The sequence below is a fragment of the Lepidochelys kempii genome, chromosome 1 (genome assembly GCF_965140265.1).
Source record: "Lepidochelys kempii isolate rLepKem1 chromosome 1, rLepKem1.hap2, whole genome shotgun sequence".
NCBI classification, from domain to species: domain Eukaryota; kingdom Metazoa; phylum Chordata; order Testudines; family Cheloniidae; genus Lepidochelys; species Lepidochelys kempii.
In genome coordinates, this window is record NC_133256.1 from 98,516,903 (window position 1) to 98,535,339 (window position 18,437).

An 18,437-nucleotide genomic window follows, 5' to 3' on the forward strand; every position below is an offset into this window, starting at 1 on the left:
AGGAGCACAAACTCTGGCAAGTAAAATTTAAAAGTATAATTAAGCAGGCCAACGAAGAATCTGAAGTAACTTGCTAAATATGCAAGAACCAACAGTAAAATAGTTTTCATCAGAAGCAGGAAGTCTGCCCAACAGGCACTGGGAGCCACTAGATGACAAAAGTATTAAAACAGCACTCAAGGAAGGCCAGGCCATTGCAGAGGAGCTAAATGAATTCTTTTGCATCAGTCTTCACTGCAGAGGATGTGGGGAGACACTCCACATCACAGCTATTTTTTCTAGGCAAAAAAACTGAAGTAGTGTCCCAAACTGATGTGTCAATAGAAGTTTTAGAACAAACTGATAAACTATATGGTATTAATGTCAAGGTCCCAATGGTATTCACCCAAGAGTTATGAAGGAACTCAAATGTGTAACTGCAGAACTACTAACAGTAGCATAAAGAAAAGGAGTACTTGTGACACCTTAGAGACTAACGAATTTATTTGAGCGTAAATTTTCGTGAGCTACAGCTCACTTCATCGATATAGAAAGAACAGAGTTATCAGACACATATATAAACACGATTTGTTGGAGACGTGTCAAACCAGCTTTTCTAGAGGGAAGTCATGCTGCACCAACCTATTAGAATTATTTAAGAAAATCAGCAAGCACATGTATAAGGGTGATCCAGTTGACACAGTGTACTTGGATTTTCAGAAAGCATTTCACATGGTCCCTCACCAAAGGCTCTTAAAGGAATCTAAGTAGCCACAGGATAAGAGGGAAGGTCCTTTCGTGAATCAGTAATCAGTTGAAAGATAGGAAATGAAGAGTAGGATAAATAGTCAGTTTTTACAATGAAGAGGTGGACAACAGAGTTCCCCAAGGATCCATATTGAGACCTGTCCTGTTCCACATATTTATTATTTAGAAAAGGAGATGAAACAATGAAATGGCAAAGTTTGCAGATGATACACTATCATTCAAGATAGTTAAGTCCAAAGGAATTACAGAGAGATCTCATAAAAGTGAGTGACTGGGTGATAAAACAGCAGATAAAATTCAATGCTTATAAGTGCAGAATGATGCACTCTGGAATCCTCATTATACATTGTGACGTTACACCCCATATTCTTTATGGAAATATGCTTATGATATGGATTTGGCATAACAGATGTATTTTACACAAGATGGGTCTTCAAAAGGTAGTCATTGGAAAGGTTACTGACCATGTAACAATTACAACTGTGTGTATATTTGGGAGACACCCACCAGACAACAGACTAGCTGCATTGATGGGCCATTAGGAAGAAGCAATAAGACTTTAAAGATACTAACCTCTCTCCTTCCTGAGAGGCGTTCTGGAACATAGCTGTGACACTACTTAGTCAGGTGGTCCTGCCATCTGGTACTAAACACTATCTTGGACTTCTAGTAATTTTCCACTAAACCGAAGGGGAGGTCAAGACGGGGAAAACGAAAGATTCCTGCCTTATGTACATCTTTTTTTAAGGCTGGGGAGTAAGGCAAACGGGACTCTCCTCTGTTGCTTTCCTGCCCAAGAAAGAAACTGCTGAAAGTACCTGAAGAGACAAAGAAACTGAGAGGTGGGAAAGGCAAGGGCTGAGTCCAGACTAAGACAGGAATCTAGTATGTAAAGAGAAATAACTGGAACTCTTAGTTACAGAAACTCGGCAACTTGCCTGAAACAACATTAAGGGTGAGAAATTACTTCTTGAAACCAGTCTCAAAGATCTTAAGCTTAGTATGCATGTACTGTTTTATTTGTTTGGTAATCTGCTTTGTTCTGTTTGCTATCCCTTATAATCACTTCAAACCTATCTTTTATAGTTAATAAACTTATTTCTTGTCTATAATATAACCCAGCTTGTGCAATTCATATGGTGGGTGGGGGGAAGAAGTTGTGCATCTCTCTGTCTCCACATTGAGGGAGAGGGCAAATTTTTATGAGCTGGCACAGTGCAGATCTTTCTATACAGTGCAAGACAATATTATCTGGGGTTTCTCTCTCCACAGTGGCTGCGCATGTGAATGCTGGGTAAATCCTCTTACACAGATCTGACTGCAGTCTGTGTCTGCACCTGGGTGTGGTCTTGCCTGGGTGTGTGCTGGAAAGGCGCCCCTCCTCGCTGCGGCAGCTCCAGGGCTGGAGCCGCAGGATAGGCGCCTCTCCCCTGGCAGGTTCGGGCCTAGCTGGGCCTGGGTAAGGGTGCCCCGGCTGCGGCTGGGTCCGGGCCGCCCTGGCCAGGTTTGGGCCAGGGTAGGGGTACCCCTCCCTCGGCCATTCCCCGGGCAGGTTCCTTGAGCTCCTGCACAGTGTTAATAAGGCTGCTGCGCAGCCGCACAGCTTACACGGAACTTAGGTAGACATTCTCGAAATAAAAATTGTAATATTATTCAAGAAGAAAGTGTCCACACAGGAAGTCATTCCAGAATAGCTACAGCTGATTGGCATAGCTATAGTGGAATAAGCCAATCAATTTCTCCCATGTAGACAAGCCCTTAGTCCTTCTGACATCCCAGTGTATTCAGATTTGCGAGGGACTCACAAGTATTTCTGTCACTAGACTATGCAGAAGATGACATTCACCAATATCTAAAGCTTATAATACTGTTGAGTTAACAGGTTATATTAATGCATTTGGAATTAGTTGAGAATTTTACTTTGTGTAAGAATTAGGTTGGCAAATTTTTTTGATTGTTTTTAGTAGATACCTGATCCTGCTTTTGAAAAGTTAGGATTATCTAATTCACCACATTCAGGGCCTAGGCATGCAGCCTTTCCGAATCCATGCAATGACATGACCCATGTTCCCTCTCACGTCTAGGAAATCCCGCATTCAAAAATTAAGTCACAATTTTCATATTAAAAATATTTTTCTACTGCAGACTGAACTAATTGAAACATTCTCGAATACTGATTAACCAAGTCCTTTAGAGGACCAAGTCATAGTATACAAGCTACATTAAAGATCTTTAAAATCTGACAACTGATCTCAATGCTTTCATTACTAAGCAGCAATTTTAAAGATTAAGTATTGATCAGAACTGAAAAAGACTGAAACTAGCATAGCAGCACAGAAAGCAGTTCAAGGACACTGAAAATTACAGGTGTCACATTGCTTCCTGCAGTTTTCATTCTGAATATTTTTTTCCAGTGCTGATTGGCTGTTTGCTCCAACATAACCTGCCCACTCTTCTCCACCTCCCACCCTCCTTTATCTTTCTATTTACCTAATCCTCTCCTAATATAACCCCACTAAAAGGATTTAAATTAGAGCTGTCGATTATCGCAGTTAACTCACACGATTAACTCAAAAAAATTAATTGTGATTAATAGCAGTTTTAATTGCACTGTTAAGCAGTAGAATCACCAACTGAAATTTAAATATTTTGGATGTTTTTCTACATTTTCATATATATTGTATTCTATGTTGTAATTGAAATCAGTGTACATTATTTTTATTACAAATATTTGCACTGTAAAAATGATAAAATAGTATTTTTCAATTCACCTCATACAAGTACTGTAGTGCAATCTGTCGTGAAAGTGCAATTTAAAAATATATAGTATTTTTGTTACATAACTGCACTCAAAAACAAAACAAGGTAAAACATCAGAGCCCACGAGTCCACTCAGTCCTACTTCTTGTTCTTCCAATTGCTAAGACAAACAAGCTTGTTTACATTTACAGGAGATAATGCTGCCCTCTTATTTACAACGTCACCTGAAAGTGAGAATAGGCATTCGCATGGCACTTTTGTAGTGGGAACTACAAGGTATTAAAGTGCCAGATATGCTAGACATGCGTATGCCCCCTCATCCTTCAGCCACCATTCCAGAGGACATGCTTCCATGCTGATGACACTCGTTAAAAAAAAAAAAAGTTTAAATTTGTGACTGAACTCCTTCGGGGAGAACTGTATATCCCCTGCTCTGTTTTACCCGCATTCCGCCATATATTTCATGTTATAGCAGTCTTGGATGATGACCCAGCACATATTGTTCATTTTAAGAACACTTTCACTGCAGATTTCACAAAATGCAAAGAAGGTACCAATGACGAGATTTCTAACGATAGCTACAGCACTTAACCCAAGGTTTAAGAATCTGAAGTGCGTTCCAAAATCTGAGAGGGACGAGGTGTGGAGCATGCTTTCAAAAGTCTTAAAAGAGCAACACTTTGATGCGGAAACTATGGAACCCGAACCACCAAAAAAGAAAATCAACCTTCTTCTGGTGGCATCTGACTCACATAATGAAAATGAACATGCATCGGTCCACAGTGCTTTGGATTGTTATCAAGCAGAACCCATCATCAGCATGGATGCATGTCCCCTGGAATGTCAGTTGAAGCATGAAGGGACATGTGAATCTTTAGCGCATCTGGCATGTAAATACCTTGTGACGCTGGCTATAACAGTGCCATGAAAACGCCTGTTCTCACTTTCAGGTGACCGTGTAAACAAGCAGCTGGAAGCATTATCTCTTGCAAATGTAAACAAACTTGTTTTTCTGAGCGATTGGCTGAATAAGAAGTAGGACTGAGTGGACTTGCAGGCTCTAAAATTTTATACTTATTTTTGAATGCTTTTTTTGTACATAATTCTACATCTGTAAGTCCAACTTTCATGATAAATAGATTGCACTACAGTACTTGTATTAGGTGAATTTAAAAATACTATTTTTTTGGTTTTTACACACTGAAAATACTTGTAACCAAAAATAAAGTGAGCATTGTACATTTTGTATTCTGTGTTGTAATTGAAATCAATATATTCGAAAATATAGAAAGCATCCAAAACTATTTAAATAAATGTTATTCTATTATTAACAGTGTGATTAATCACGCTTTTTTTTATTGCTTGACGGTTCTAATTTAAATGAAACAAAAAAAATAGAATATGAGATTTGCTGCCATCGCATTGTTCACTCTGCTTCTATTCTATCCCTTTCCCCTACTATTTGTCTGTTTTATCTATTTAGATAGTAAAGTCTTTAGGCAGGGACAGTTTTATTCCCTAACACAATGACATCATATCAGATGGCCCTATGCATTACCGTAATAAAATACTGTTTTTGAAGAATTTTCCTTGCCTAGAGAATCTGGCATTGTTACAATAAAAACAGTGGAATTTAAATCAGAAATGCCAAATAAAAGATAGAGATCATTTTGTTTTCAAGGAACAGCAGCCCAGGTACAGAAAAGCACTGAGACTCAAGGTTTTTCCTGTACTTGGATGGGATCTGAGGGAAAGAAAACCGCATAGACAAGCCCATAGTTAGTAACAATACCAATACAGAAGAACTTCAAGAAATAACTGGCTATTAAGGAGGAATTCTGGAATATAGTCTAAGACTTTCCAAGTATAGATGACAGCATGGAAACAAAAATAAATCAAAGAGTGGAGGGAGACAAAGGGAGTAATTGGGTTAAGCAAAACAAAGACCGAAAAGTGGAGAAAGGTGAGATGAAATGAAAGATATGTAGGCAATGGATACATAAGAAGAACTCTGAAGGCAAAGAATTGAGTAAAATTTAATACTTCCTCTTTGGGTTCTTGAAAATATAAAAAAATGGTTTGTTTCTGTAAAGCTTAATATGAATTAAAATTAAAATTAGTGCTTAATATTTAGTAAATGACCTTTTCATTGAATGAACGGCATATGGAAAAAGGCAGGAAAACCCAATATGATGAAAATCGACACTGATCTTTAATATTTTTGGGGTTAAATTTAAAATCCCCCGGGCTAAATTATTTTTATCCATTTGGGCATGAGGCCCTACTGAGTTCTTCCTGCAGATCCTGAGCCTGGAGACAAGACCCCAGGGGAAAGTGGTATGCTGAAAATACTCTTGGCCCAAAGGGAAGAACAAGTATATTGATATGAAGGTTGATGGCAACGTGCAGAGACACACTAAATCTACTAAATTTCCATCCTATCTCCAGATTACCTTAATTTTTTTTAGGCAATGGAAGAGCAGAGCCATTTCTGATTTAATACTAGGTGGAGACCTCCTGACTTCTTCAGCACCATAGATAGTAGAAAAGAGACTCCTGCAGAGTGCACCTGGTCCAAGACTTTTAGTTACTCCCTCGCCATTTCACTGATATCCAACTATGCAAACAGATTTCTCCCAAGAACCACTTCCTAAAGACTATCCATTAATGGAAGTTTTTAAATACTGTTCATTGAAGGGAATCAAAGCCCTTAGTGCTTGTTCTTGCACTGGAGAGGGACCTCCTGGAATCCACTGTTGTCACTGTGACAAAACTATATCTCAGTTAGAAGTACCTGATCTGCCTTGAAATAACTAGAGACAAGGAAGGGAAAGAAAAACTGCTGCAGGAGGGAGCAACGCTTGGTGGCAGTTGTCTATCAACAGCTAAATGACAGAGCTAGCTAAGCCAGAGCCAAGAAGAAACTGTTTAAATTCCAGACCAGGGTTCTTTGCAGAAAATTTTATTTCAATTATTTACTCTAGAAATTAATGGGTTGCTCTCTCAAGAATACTATAGACTACCCAGTCTCCTAAACAACGAAAATGGGATGGTTTGCATTTCAAACACAAATCCTAGCAGACAACTTACTCTTGAGAAAACATCATCCACCCATCCGTTCTGCTGCAAGGCGAGTAAAGGGAAAAGATGATACTGTAAAGTGATGCCTTGCTAATCCCTTGTGGTCCTGCCTATCTCCTCCGTGATAGGAACCCAGTAGCCCAGGGGTGGGCAAACTTTTTGGCCCGAGGGCCACATTTAGGTATGGAAATTGTATGGCGGGCCATGAATGCTCACATAATTGGGGGTTGAGGTGCAGGAGGGGGTGAATGCTCAGGCTGGGGTTGTGGGCTCTGGGGTGAGGCTGGGGGTGCAGGAGGGTGCTCCATGCTGGGACCAAGGGGTTTGGAGGGCAGGAGGGGGTCAGGGGTGCAGGCTCCAGGTGGCACTTATCTCAAGCACCTCCCAGAAGCAGCGGCATGTCCTCCCTCTGGCTCCGATGCGGAGGCACAGCCAGGCGTGGCCAATGGGAGCTGCGGGGGCAGGAGCAGCGTTTAGGAGCCCTATGTTTAGGAGCTGGAGGGGAGGACATGCCACTGCTTCTGGGAGCCGTGAAGAGCGGGGCAAGCCCCCGACCCCACTCCCCGGCTGGAGGTCAAGGGCTGGATTAAAACATCTGGAGGGCAGGATGCAGCCCCCAAGCTGTAGTTTACCCACCCCTGCAGTAGCCTTTCCCTTCCAAGCACAGCTTTTAAACATGATTCTTGAGGGGTGGAAAGTCAAATTCTTCTCCCAAAAGTCATCTGCATTTAGAGAAAATGGTACAAATTTTCATTCAATGTGTGATTGAGAGATCCTAGAATTTAAAATTTAACTATTTCTTCTTGCATGAGTTTTTTAAACTAAATTATCTTTGTTGCAGAGTGAGCTGCACCTCTGTCCCCTTCCTGTTCTGAGTGCACTCCTCAGGTGTCAAGCTTCATGCCTTAACCTCTCCTAGGGCAGAATTATTCATTTTTCCCTGCTTTTAAACCAGACACTTGGCTATTGTATTCTGTATATCAACCATGCTGCTTAACAAGCAGGTCCAACTAGGTTAAGCACCTGCTGTTCTTCCCTTCTGTGACCAGAGGTATATACAGTGACCAGACAACCTTCCCAAAAAAAAAAAAAAAAAACACACCACACACTCACAAACCACAATTATTTTGTTTATTTCCCAAAAATTAGAAGAAAGCATAAAATGATGAGAATTTTAAAACGAGAGACTCTACACGCATTTCTCATACCTGAGGTTTGGCATCACCTGATGATCTAAACTAGCTAAGCTTCTTCAGACCGCCAGGTGGGTGAGTGGGTGTTAGTCTGGTTTTCCGGAACAGCTCTCCTAACAGCTACCTCCCTGCTCAGGGGTGTCCTGTTTAGCCAGACAAAGGTCCTTTGTTCTTTTCAGTTCCTGGGCTTTTACCCTTCTGCACCAAATCAACAAAGACAGCTCAGCAGAAGATCAGCACAGGGCCAGCCTTCGGGATGGGCGACCATCCAGGGTGCTCTGGTCGGGGGGGTGGCGCCATGCGGCAGCGCAGTGGCGAGCACTGCTGGTGTAGTGTCAGGAACTGCTCCTGGCTGGCAGGGGAGCACCACATTGGAGGCCGCCCAAATTTTTCCCTGCTTCCTTCCAATGCAGGAACATTGGGGGGTAGGGGGGTGGCGGTGATGCACAGATACTGCTCCCCACCCCTCTCCCCCAAACGTTCCTTTATGTCCCCCTAGTGGCCAGTGAAGGGGGGAGCAAGGAGCAAAACCAGGGCTCCCTGCATCCAAGTCACTTTCCCCACCTGGGCTGTGCAGTGAGGTGAGCATCAGGAGCTGCTGCTCTCCTGCCCTCCCCTTACACAGCTCAGGTGGAGAAAGCGACTTGGCTGCAGGGAGCCCTGGTGTTGCTCCTCGCTTCCTCCCCTCACAGCTTCCTACAGGTGTGCAGAGGAGCAGTGTTCTGGGTGGGAGCAAGCAGCAATGCCAGCTTCTCCATGCATCCAACTCAGTTTCCCCATGGGGGCACAGGAGGGGGGTACAGAGGTTAGGGGCACAGGGGGCACAGTGCAAAGGTTAGGGTCAATGGGGGGGGCGCCATGCCCACATAAGACAGAGGCACCAAAATATAAGTTCGTCTAGGGCACCATTTTACCTAAGATCGCCCTGCAAGCCAGACACCTCAAAGACAATTGCTCTCCCACTGTTTCATACACCTGAAGTGTTTACCATGGAGTCATTTAACTTGTGCCACTATTTCCTTTCTGCTGGTTAAATTAAACCAATCTATTCATACAGTTAATATCCCAATAACTAGGTCAATATACAGTATTCAAAGATTAGAGCAGCTCCATGTCTGTCACATAAATATCACCATAATTGCAACAGGCAGGCAGGCAAATTTTGTGCCTAATCTGACCCATTTATATGCCAATTTTGTAAGGCTGAACTAAACCAATATCAACTGAACCCTGGGGCAATAGCAGCTGGAACAAAAAATTACTAAATAAAGCAAAGGAGTAAGTGACAATGTAAATGCAATATAACAAATTTTCACTCTAAGTTATGAAATGTCATCCCTGCCTTAAATTTTTCCTATTTCTCTGCACACTCACATATTTGGATTTATATAACTAATCTGAGTTAACTGCAGCTTAAGGATTTGTTTTTATGGCTTATTTTATTTTGTACTGTTAATACTGATTTTAATGCAAGACAAACTGATTTTTTCCAAGTCAAAAAATAAAATTTTTTAATAGTGTTGAATTACTTGTGGAATGAGACCAATGGTTCAAAAATGGCCGACAGTGAGGATCTGATTGAGGTTGTTTAAGGAAGCCATTCTTTTTATGTCAGCTTTTACTTACTTACACGGACACACAGACACACACACACTTTCAAAATATACAACGTAACTACTGAAGGTAGAGGATACCTTGAGTAATTTAGAAAATGTATTTGAGGAGAATGGTCAAAATTTTCAGCATCTACTCCTATACTCAGAAAGCCCCTATTCCCTGCATCAGATTAAGTCTTTTGTTATAGTCAGAACATAGGGAGAAAAAAAAAGGGCCAAGGTGAGTATTACAAAAATTAAGACTTTTAAAAAAAAAAATCAAGCATACCGTTGAATTAATTTCTATAATGCCCTGATGAAATTATGAGCTCTCTGTAACTGCAACTAGTCTCAACCTAAACACCTAAACAGACACTATAGATTCTCAAACACAAACTTGTATTCATAAATAGCCCTTTAAATCTACCCTCAACACACACACACACACCCCTCCAGCTCTTTTATGCAGCTTGTCAGCAACAGAGAAGCTAATATGAGCAGTGCATACAGCATTTAAAATAACCTTACAAATCTACCAAAATCACTTTGCAAATTGGTCAGCAACCGGTGCCCACTTCCACCCCCTTGGGCCCAGACACAATACATCTGACGCATATGTGCGTCACCAGTCTGGGGAGCATGAAGAAGATACGCAGGAAACCGGTTTTGAGGTGGGACTATGAGACAACACCTAGAGAGCCTCAAAAAAACAGAAGACATTTAGAAAGCAATTAGCTCTCCCATAAAGATTTTTCTTCTAGCATACTCTCCTACCCCTTTCACCAGTTTAGTTTACTATAGTAGTGTACTTCCTAAAAAACCCACCCATAGTAAGTTCATTTGAAAAATGAAAAATTTAAACCTGCATTGGGGTTTAACATACCAATAGTCCTAAGGTTTCTTTTTTTTTCCCAAATATTATAGTAATCTGTCTTGGTCATTTCAAGTAAGATAAGTACCTTATAAGATCTAACAACAGCAAATTGCAGACTATGGGAACATGTAAACCCTCTATCATGAGTCAAAGCTTCTTCAAAGCTATATCAGTACAAATCTATAAAACATTTAAGCTTTTGTATCTAGGCTTGTATGCACACATGTGCAACGCATGACACATTCCAGCAAGTGCATTGTCTACAATATTAAATTCATTTTATACAACAGATATTACATACACATTATCATGTGGATTTTTAATTTCACTCACTAATTGAAAACTATGTTAAACAAGTCAGTATTTACCAGGGATGCATGAATCAGTAGTCCTGAATCCTCGTTGGTCAAACTGTGTGCTGTATATTCAAGGACATTATTTTCCCCTTGATGTTTGCAAATATAAGCACAGTTTCTTTCAAAAACTGTGCAAATGCCTTTAAACAGAACCACACTAGTAGTGCAACCCATTCCAAATGTGTTGAATTTGCATTTCTAGCAACCCTGGCTCCATTTGCAGAATGTCTTCCTTTGCTCCACAGGAACAATTATCCTTTGCATCATCTTCAGGTCCAGGATCAAGTACCTCACTAAAATAAAAGCCACCAGCTTCTATAATGCAATCTTGTTTAGTTAAACAGGAGGCTGCCAAAAATCCAGCCTTATAAAATAGGAAGGTGATGGAAAAATAAAATGACAGTTCAGCTGCAAAACTCTCTCTAATAGGATGCTTTCACCATATGCTATTACTGTAGGATACAGCTGAAAAAGTATTCCATACAGTTAAAAAATAGCTTCTGATTCCTGTTTTTCAAAGATCTGCAGAACATATCCAAGATAAAAAGAAATTGCGAAGATAGTGCTGCAGTTTCTGCTGCTAGCCACAAAGAACCTTTATCTGCTGCAAGAAAGAACTCTCCCAGAATGCTTAGCACAGAGTTTGTACTAGCAAACGCTTCTTTACTTGACCTAAATATGCTTTCTGTTGTTTAATACGGCCCTTCAAAACTGATGAGGAGGAAAAAAAAGTCAAATGAGGAAAATCATCAGACTACAGCTGCTATGGAAACACGCTACTTGTTACTGTATAAACCTATTTCGAACAAGCCTATGCCTGAACTGATAATAGCTAGCTGATAGCTATCCACAAGGGAACAGAAGATTGACACAGAAGTCTTTTCACCTCCCTCCTCCTTCGTATGAGAAACTGTCAGTAAGTTCCAAGGTTGCTCAAACAATTTGTATAGTGGGAGTGCAGAGAGCCTTTGAACCAAACTGTAAATTGTATCTGATGGAAACCACTTCAAGCCAGGGGATGTTGCCACACGCCTAGCTCCTGCACCTATGATAAGTTCCAGTCTACTAGAAAATGACTGTTTAGTTCTCAATGGCTAACAGTCAATAATCATGCAAAAAAAAAAAAAAAACGAACGTGGCCAAATGATTACCCAGTTCAGATTAACATCCACTTCTGGAACAAAAATATAGTATGAAATTTTAAATACGTACACAAAATCCTTGGTTACATAATGTATTATATCCACGTATAGAGTCCTAACACAATCCATCGTAACAGTCAACACTCCCATTCCACAACCTGTTTTGGTGTCTTTATGAATGATAATGTGAAAATGCCTTTAATGATTATGAAAATCAGAAAAGTTGTTCTTTTGTACGTCACCTGTTATGTAATTTTCACAAGTTGAAAATGCAGACTCGTGTATTAGAAATCAAGACAAAACACATTGAAATGTGGAGTGACAATCTCAAAATTACTGTATGTCAGAATCAAGCTTATTTTATGTTAGTCTGTGAAATGAGAGCAAACGTTTTTAATTTTGAATTAAAAGCTATGGATTTTATCCTGAAACTGGAGGAAATCTTGTAGTTTGAACAGGTGAATAAGGGACTGTTTGAGGCTTTTAGCATCAGGAAAGCATGGTAGTTGGTTCTCATTTTTAGTATCTCACAGGTTGCTGAGGCTTTTGTTAACACCTGTGGGATGGGGTTAAGAAGGGGGGAGGGAGGTACACCAAGAAATTCATCTTTTTCCCGCCCTTTGTAGAGGCAGTTTAAGGGGACTAAATTCTTATTCTACATCTCAGCAACTAATGGTTCCCACTGCACCCAAACCAAATATCCAAAAGTTACTGACACATTAGTTCGATGTTTCTGCTAAAAATTGATCCATAGTGAAATAGTTAACATTGCTATGTAAAGCTATTTTTCAAGTTTTCCAGCAAGTGACTCAGGCTCTGCTGAGGCCATGTCACCTGACAGATATAAAAAAAATGTCCAGAGAATTTTCCAGCCATGAAGCACTTCAGAGGCAGACAAGCATCATCCCCATTTTATAGATGAGCAAACTAAGGAACAGCTCTAAACCATGGTTGCTGGAGTCAATCTGAGACTGGTAATTATTAACTGTAGAGATGGAAATCTATCTTCAGGGAAATATGCCAGGGTTGATTTTCAGTGGATCAGAGCTCCTGAGAATTCTATCATCTATGACAAAATTAGACAATTTCTTGTAGTTCATTAGAAGACGAAGTTAGATTCATAGCTAGAGAACATACTTCAGGGCTGTAGAGACGTCCTGATGGCATTTGCCTCTGATTAGCCAATTATCTAGGTATAGACCGACCTAGATTCCTGCAGAAGACCTGCTGCCACTATGGCTAGGAATTTTGTGAAGACTGCTCTGGAGAGAGGAACGGTAAGGCCTTGTACTGACTGAGTGGGCCCCACTGCAAATCACAGGTACATTCTGTGGGCCAAATGGATGGCAAATGTGGAAGTACACATCCTGCAATTCAAGAACCACACACTAATTTTGAGATTGAAGAAATGGCATAATTAAATCTAGTGTTATCATCCTGAACCTGAGACTGTGTATATATTTGTTTAATTTCAGCTATAGGATAGGATGAAGACCCATCCTTTTCTCTTCAGGATAAAGAAATATTGGGGAGCTGAAACTTCTTTCCCTATTCTCTAGAGATGCTTTCTCTATGGCTCCTATGCAGAGCACTGAAGCCACTTATTTTAGTTGGCTCTCATGAGAAGGGCCCCTGAAGAGGGGCAGGAAATAGTTGAGGTAGACATGGTTAACAACTTTTAGCTCACATGGGTCAGTTATTGCAGATCAAGCCCAGTGTAAAGGTGCAAGGCAACAGCCAAAAATAGGGATTGGTTCTTGAGAGGTTTTGGTATGCTCTCGATGCTCACGTCAAAATGTGCTGCCTAGAAATAGGTGTCAAGGAAGACAATCTCCTCTTCCTGGAGTGTCTGGGGTTCTTCCTCTGTGAATAGTTAGAAGGTCTACTTGGAGAGTAGGAAGATGCCCTGTCTGTCTGCATTTGGTACCTGAAGGGCTTGTGGTTCAAACCTTGTGTATATACACACACACACACACTCATTAGCCATAATGTAGTACTGGAATCCTTGAGGAAATGTAGAGAGTTATCTGTGGGCTCACTGAAGATTTCTGTTCCCTCAAAGGGCAAATCCTCAACGGTGAACTGCACCTCCTTAGGGAGGTCTGAGGCTTGCAACCACTAAGCCCTGTACATGAACACCGCACTGGCCATAGACCTAGTAGCTGCATCCAATGCATCCATGACTGCTTGGAAGAACATCTTCACTAGTAGTTGGTTCCCCAAGACATCCTCTCTCACCTCTTACGGGAAATAAGATATAAAGGGGATACACTGGAACACAATATATTTAGGACCTGATAGTTGGTGATCTGAAGCTGTAGTGACATCAATGAATATGATCCCCCCCCCCCCCACCAAAACTAGTCCAATTTCTTAGAATCTTTCTTCTTGGAACTACTCTTTGCATGCTTGGATTTTTCATGCATGTCTGAGATTGTGTCTGGTGTGTTATCACCATAAAACATTTTTGAATCCTTTTTGTGGCTCCTGATAAAACCTCAATGCCTGAAAGCAGAGAAGTGAAGAAGCTCGGGTATGCCATAAGGTCTTAGCTAGGTCCAGGATGCAGCTGGTGGATAGAGCAATCTCAGCAGATACAGTCAAATATAAAACGACAGCTTGTGGGCTTTTTTATCTATCACCAACATTTCAGCTGTCCTGCACCATTACTAAGACCAAAACCACAGCTTTGTCTGGAGTAGACAATGATAGGTCCCTGGGAGGGGAAGGTGAATGCTCGAGGGATCTGCTGATAATCCTCTCTCGAGTATTTGTTCTCTCTCCTCATGGTGGTATGACCAGAGATGCAGATGAAGAGCAGGATCTTACCCACTTTCTAGGAAAAAAAGAAAATTTGACTCCTTGAAGCACAGGCCAGAGGTTCCCCAATAAGCCCACGATGGCCATGGCAGCATATTATACTTGTATGGCTGGTTCAACAAAAATTTCCCAGGCCACTGTCATGCCTGTAACATGTGTGTGGACCCTGTGGATACCTCTCCTGACCCTAGAGGAGAAGGCTCCCTACTGGATGTGGGTGAAGGTATCTGCCTAGGTGACTGATAGGGAGTCAATGTAGCTGAAGGGCAATACTGACCTCTGATGACACCTCAGTAGTGGGAGGTCAGGAATATGTTCAACTGGAGACTGAAGGTTTTTGGTGCCAAGGAAGTAGCCTGGGGACAAGGTAGATTCCTCTAGTAAGGAGTCAGCCAGTACACTCAATGATTCTAAGGACTGTGCTGATGTATAGGCTGCCACCAGGATTGATGACTATGTCAGGTGGTATTTCTTCAGCACCAAATTGAAGGCTGAACCTGCATAACTAGCCTTTGTAACAGGAGGAGATATACTGGGTTCTTCCCTGGAGGGCTGATGACCAAGACTCTCTTTGAGGGAGAACAAGGACTGATGCCAGGACTCATGTCTGTCCCTGTGGTTGGTCCTGTCTTATTTTATGGTAGTGGTCTTCAGTGCCAGAATGTGTTAGTAGTGGTGTAAACTCTGACAAGATTTTTCTTGATACCTATTTGTCACTACTAATCTTATGGATGACATGCCAGCTAGCATGGGGCACTGCCAGATGAGGATTTAACAAGTATCGGGTCCATCTTTGAGGTGGAACTTCTCTTCTCCTAGTCAGAAGCTAGCCAGATGGTTTGCTCTAGGAGGCAGAGTTTGCAACAGGCATCCCTGGATTTCAGAGTCTTCATGGAGAAAGAGCTGCACATTTATCTTTTAAATCATGACTCACGCCGAGGCAGAATAAGCAACAATTGTAGCCATCTTTCGGAAGAATTAAGCCACCACAAGATGTACGTGGCTTGAAGTCCCAAGGCTTGGAGTTTGCCATTACTGGGGGAGTGACAAAGCACCAAAAATAAACAAATGGGTGTTAATGTTCAATGACCAGGTTGGAAAGACATATCTGAAAGGATAAGAAGGTTCAAAATCTAACTTGGATAAGTCAAATCTAAGGAACACCAAGTGGTAGCAGTTTACTGTGACTAGTTCTGTCAGACTGCCACAGGTAGTAAGAGGGAACCAAGGGACAGTTGAGGCTACTTTGCAAGATACAGGTATGGCTCAACTGACTCTTTTATTCAAAAGATTCCAATCTCATGTGCATAAGGCCCACCTGCATTGAGAATGGGATCCACGCTGCCATACTCCAAGAAGTAAAAATACCAACTGACCACACAAGTGATCTTAAATATCAGAACTTATGGCTTAAAGTCATTAGCCATTAAAATTTCAGAAAATTCCATCTTTTCATATCAAGTCCTAGTCAATATAGGAGTAAAACTGATTCACAGTTTTATTGCATTTTCGTTCACTGATACCATATCAGGAATTCCCTCTGCATAACTACCTGTCAGTAAATCATGCACCAGCAGCTAAGGGTCAACTGCAGGCTCTACACTATAATGGAGTTTAAAAATAACAGTGGCATCCGATAGCACTTGAAGTATGTGTCCATAGCCAGCCTAACTCTAAAACATATTTTTCACATATTAAATGACAAGCACAAAAATGTAACATTGTCTTGAGAACGTTACTTTTATTTCAGAGTATAGTATTTCAGTCCTTAAGTATGCACAGTGCACTCCATCTAGTGGTTAAGCTACATCCATTTTTTAAGTTTTGTCCTAGCTTTCAGATGTTTATTGCAGGCTATTCACAGCAAGACAGAATTATTAGAACAGTGAGTAACCTATTAGATTATAATATAAAATCTACAGAATAAATGTGACAATTATAAGACAACAATTCAATCACGGTGCTCTACAGAGAGGCCACAGGAACAAGTCTTGAGTGAGTTATCTTAGCCATCAGAATTCCCATGCATAAGTTAACCCCAACATTCTTTTACTGAAAATGGACATCATAAACTGGAAAAGGAAGTCCATTGTTACCCCAGCACAACAACTGACTGGCAATTTTTGCTGACTCCCTCAGATAAACTATCCAAGCATAGTGCTCAGTAAGGGCTGTTAACTAATATTTTAAAGAAGCCACAGAGTAAAACCCTAAAATTGTACCAATACTACTTATATTTCTCCCAAACATCGAGTTTTTTTTTTTGAGTAATTAAGGTTGCTCAAAATAGTTCATCATTTACCTAAAAACCTGAAAATAAACAGAATAGATTCCTGATGTCATTTGTACACACAATATCTCACTCCTACCTAGCCATAAATACCCAATGTTGCATGAAGGTCCAGTCACACCTACTTATCAAATGTAACAGCAGATGTGCAGGTATAATTAAAACCCCAGTGTCCTATTACACTGTGTCTCAACCTTTCCAGACTACTGTACCCCTTTCAAGAGACTGACTTATCTTGCATACCCCAAGTTTCACCTCACTTAAAAACTAGTTGCTTACAAAAATCAGACAAAAATACAAAAGTGTCACAGCACACTATTTGTGAAAAATTGCTTACTTTCTAATTTTTACCATATAGCTATAAAACAAATCAATTGGAATATAAATATTATACTTACATTTCAACGTATAGTATATACAGCACTATAAACAAGTCATTGTCTTTATGAAATTTTAGTTTGCACTGACTTTGCTTTTTATGTAGCCTGTTGCGAGTTGATGTAGCCCCTGGAAGATCTCCGTGTACTCCCAGGGGTACTTATTCCTGGCTGAGAACCAACTGTTCTATTGTGGGAATAATACTGCATGGAATAAATTCTATGAACTGAAAGATATGTGATTGTCTAGAGGAAAAGGCATAGATAAGTCATTATAACAGGTTGGTTTTGTGAGATTCTTATAATCCCTGGAGCAAACCTCAATCTGTTTAAAGTTCATATGTGCGTGTGGAATTTGCAGTGGTCTTATCTAATTACCTAAAAAGGAAGACTACAATGTCTAGTTGATACCAGTGCAAACAACAAGAAATATGAATGAAATCTGTGTTGGTAGTTAGGCTTTTTTCTGTTGCATTTGAAGGAGCAGATGTTACAGAACTGCATAAGCTGGGTGGGGTATTTTTACCTTTTAACCGTTTTCTAAAAGAGATTTTCATGGCTAATATTCTTGGGTTTTTTTTAAAAAAGAGTTTAGGTGTTATATGTTATTGTGAGGTGGACAGGAAAGAGGAAGTTACTCACCTTGTGCAGTAACGAGGGTTCTTCAAAATGTGGGAACCCATGTCACTCCACCCCTGCACCATAGATGGGAGATTTTTGGTAGCAGAGCTCAGTCGAGGAGCCTGTGCACAGCAGTCGTCTCACGGTGCTGTTCATGCCTCATCTAGCGTGTGCACGACCTGACACTTCCTTCTCTACTGCAGAGCTCAATTAGTGAGCTCCAAAGTAGAGGGGAGAAAGGTGGGTAGTGGAGCACCCACAGGGACATACATCTTGAAGAACCCTCATTACTACACAAGGTGAGTAACTTCCTCCTCTTCTAGTAGCATCCCTGTGAGTGCTCCACTTCACGTGACAGTAGAACAGTGCTCCACTGTGGATGGAAGGGGCTTCAGATTTGCATATGTTGTTGCAGAGAACACTGTAAGGCCTAATATAGCATCTGACATAGAACATTGAGTGATGGCAGAGTGTTTTGCAAAGGTATGCTCAGAGGCCCAGGTGGCAGTCTTGCATATGTCTGTCAGAGGGATATTGTTCAGGAAGGCTATAGACATAGCTAAGGAAGGCATGGAGTGAGA

At 40.9% G+C, this 18,437-nt stretch overlaps 1 protein-coding gene across 16 annotated transcripts in view; it reads right to left on the reverse strand.

The window, feature by feature from the left end:
- The window catches only part of DOCK9 (dedicator of cytokinesis 9), a 336,209-nt gene that overhangs the window by 290,589 nt on the left and 27,183 nt on the right, over positions 1 to 18,437 (reverse strand). For 6 of the 16 annotated variants that reach the window (XM_073348448.1, XM_073348414.1, XM_073348494.1 and 3 more), the window contains exon 1: positions 10,619 to 11,698. The exons of 5 other annotated variants lie outside the window; for them this stretch is intronic. In XM_073348448.1, coding sequence (XP_073204549.1) covers positions 10,619 to 10,780 — 162 coding nt within the window. In that variant the 5' untranslated portion in view covers positions 10,781 to 11,698. Of the gene's footprint in view, positions 1 to 10,618; positions 11,702 to 18,437 lie in introns of those variants that run through there. 5 more of the 16 variants (XM_073348484.1, XM_073348386.1, XR_012159418.1 and 2 more) reach the window with 4 other exon arrangements.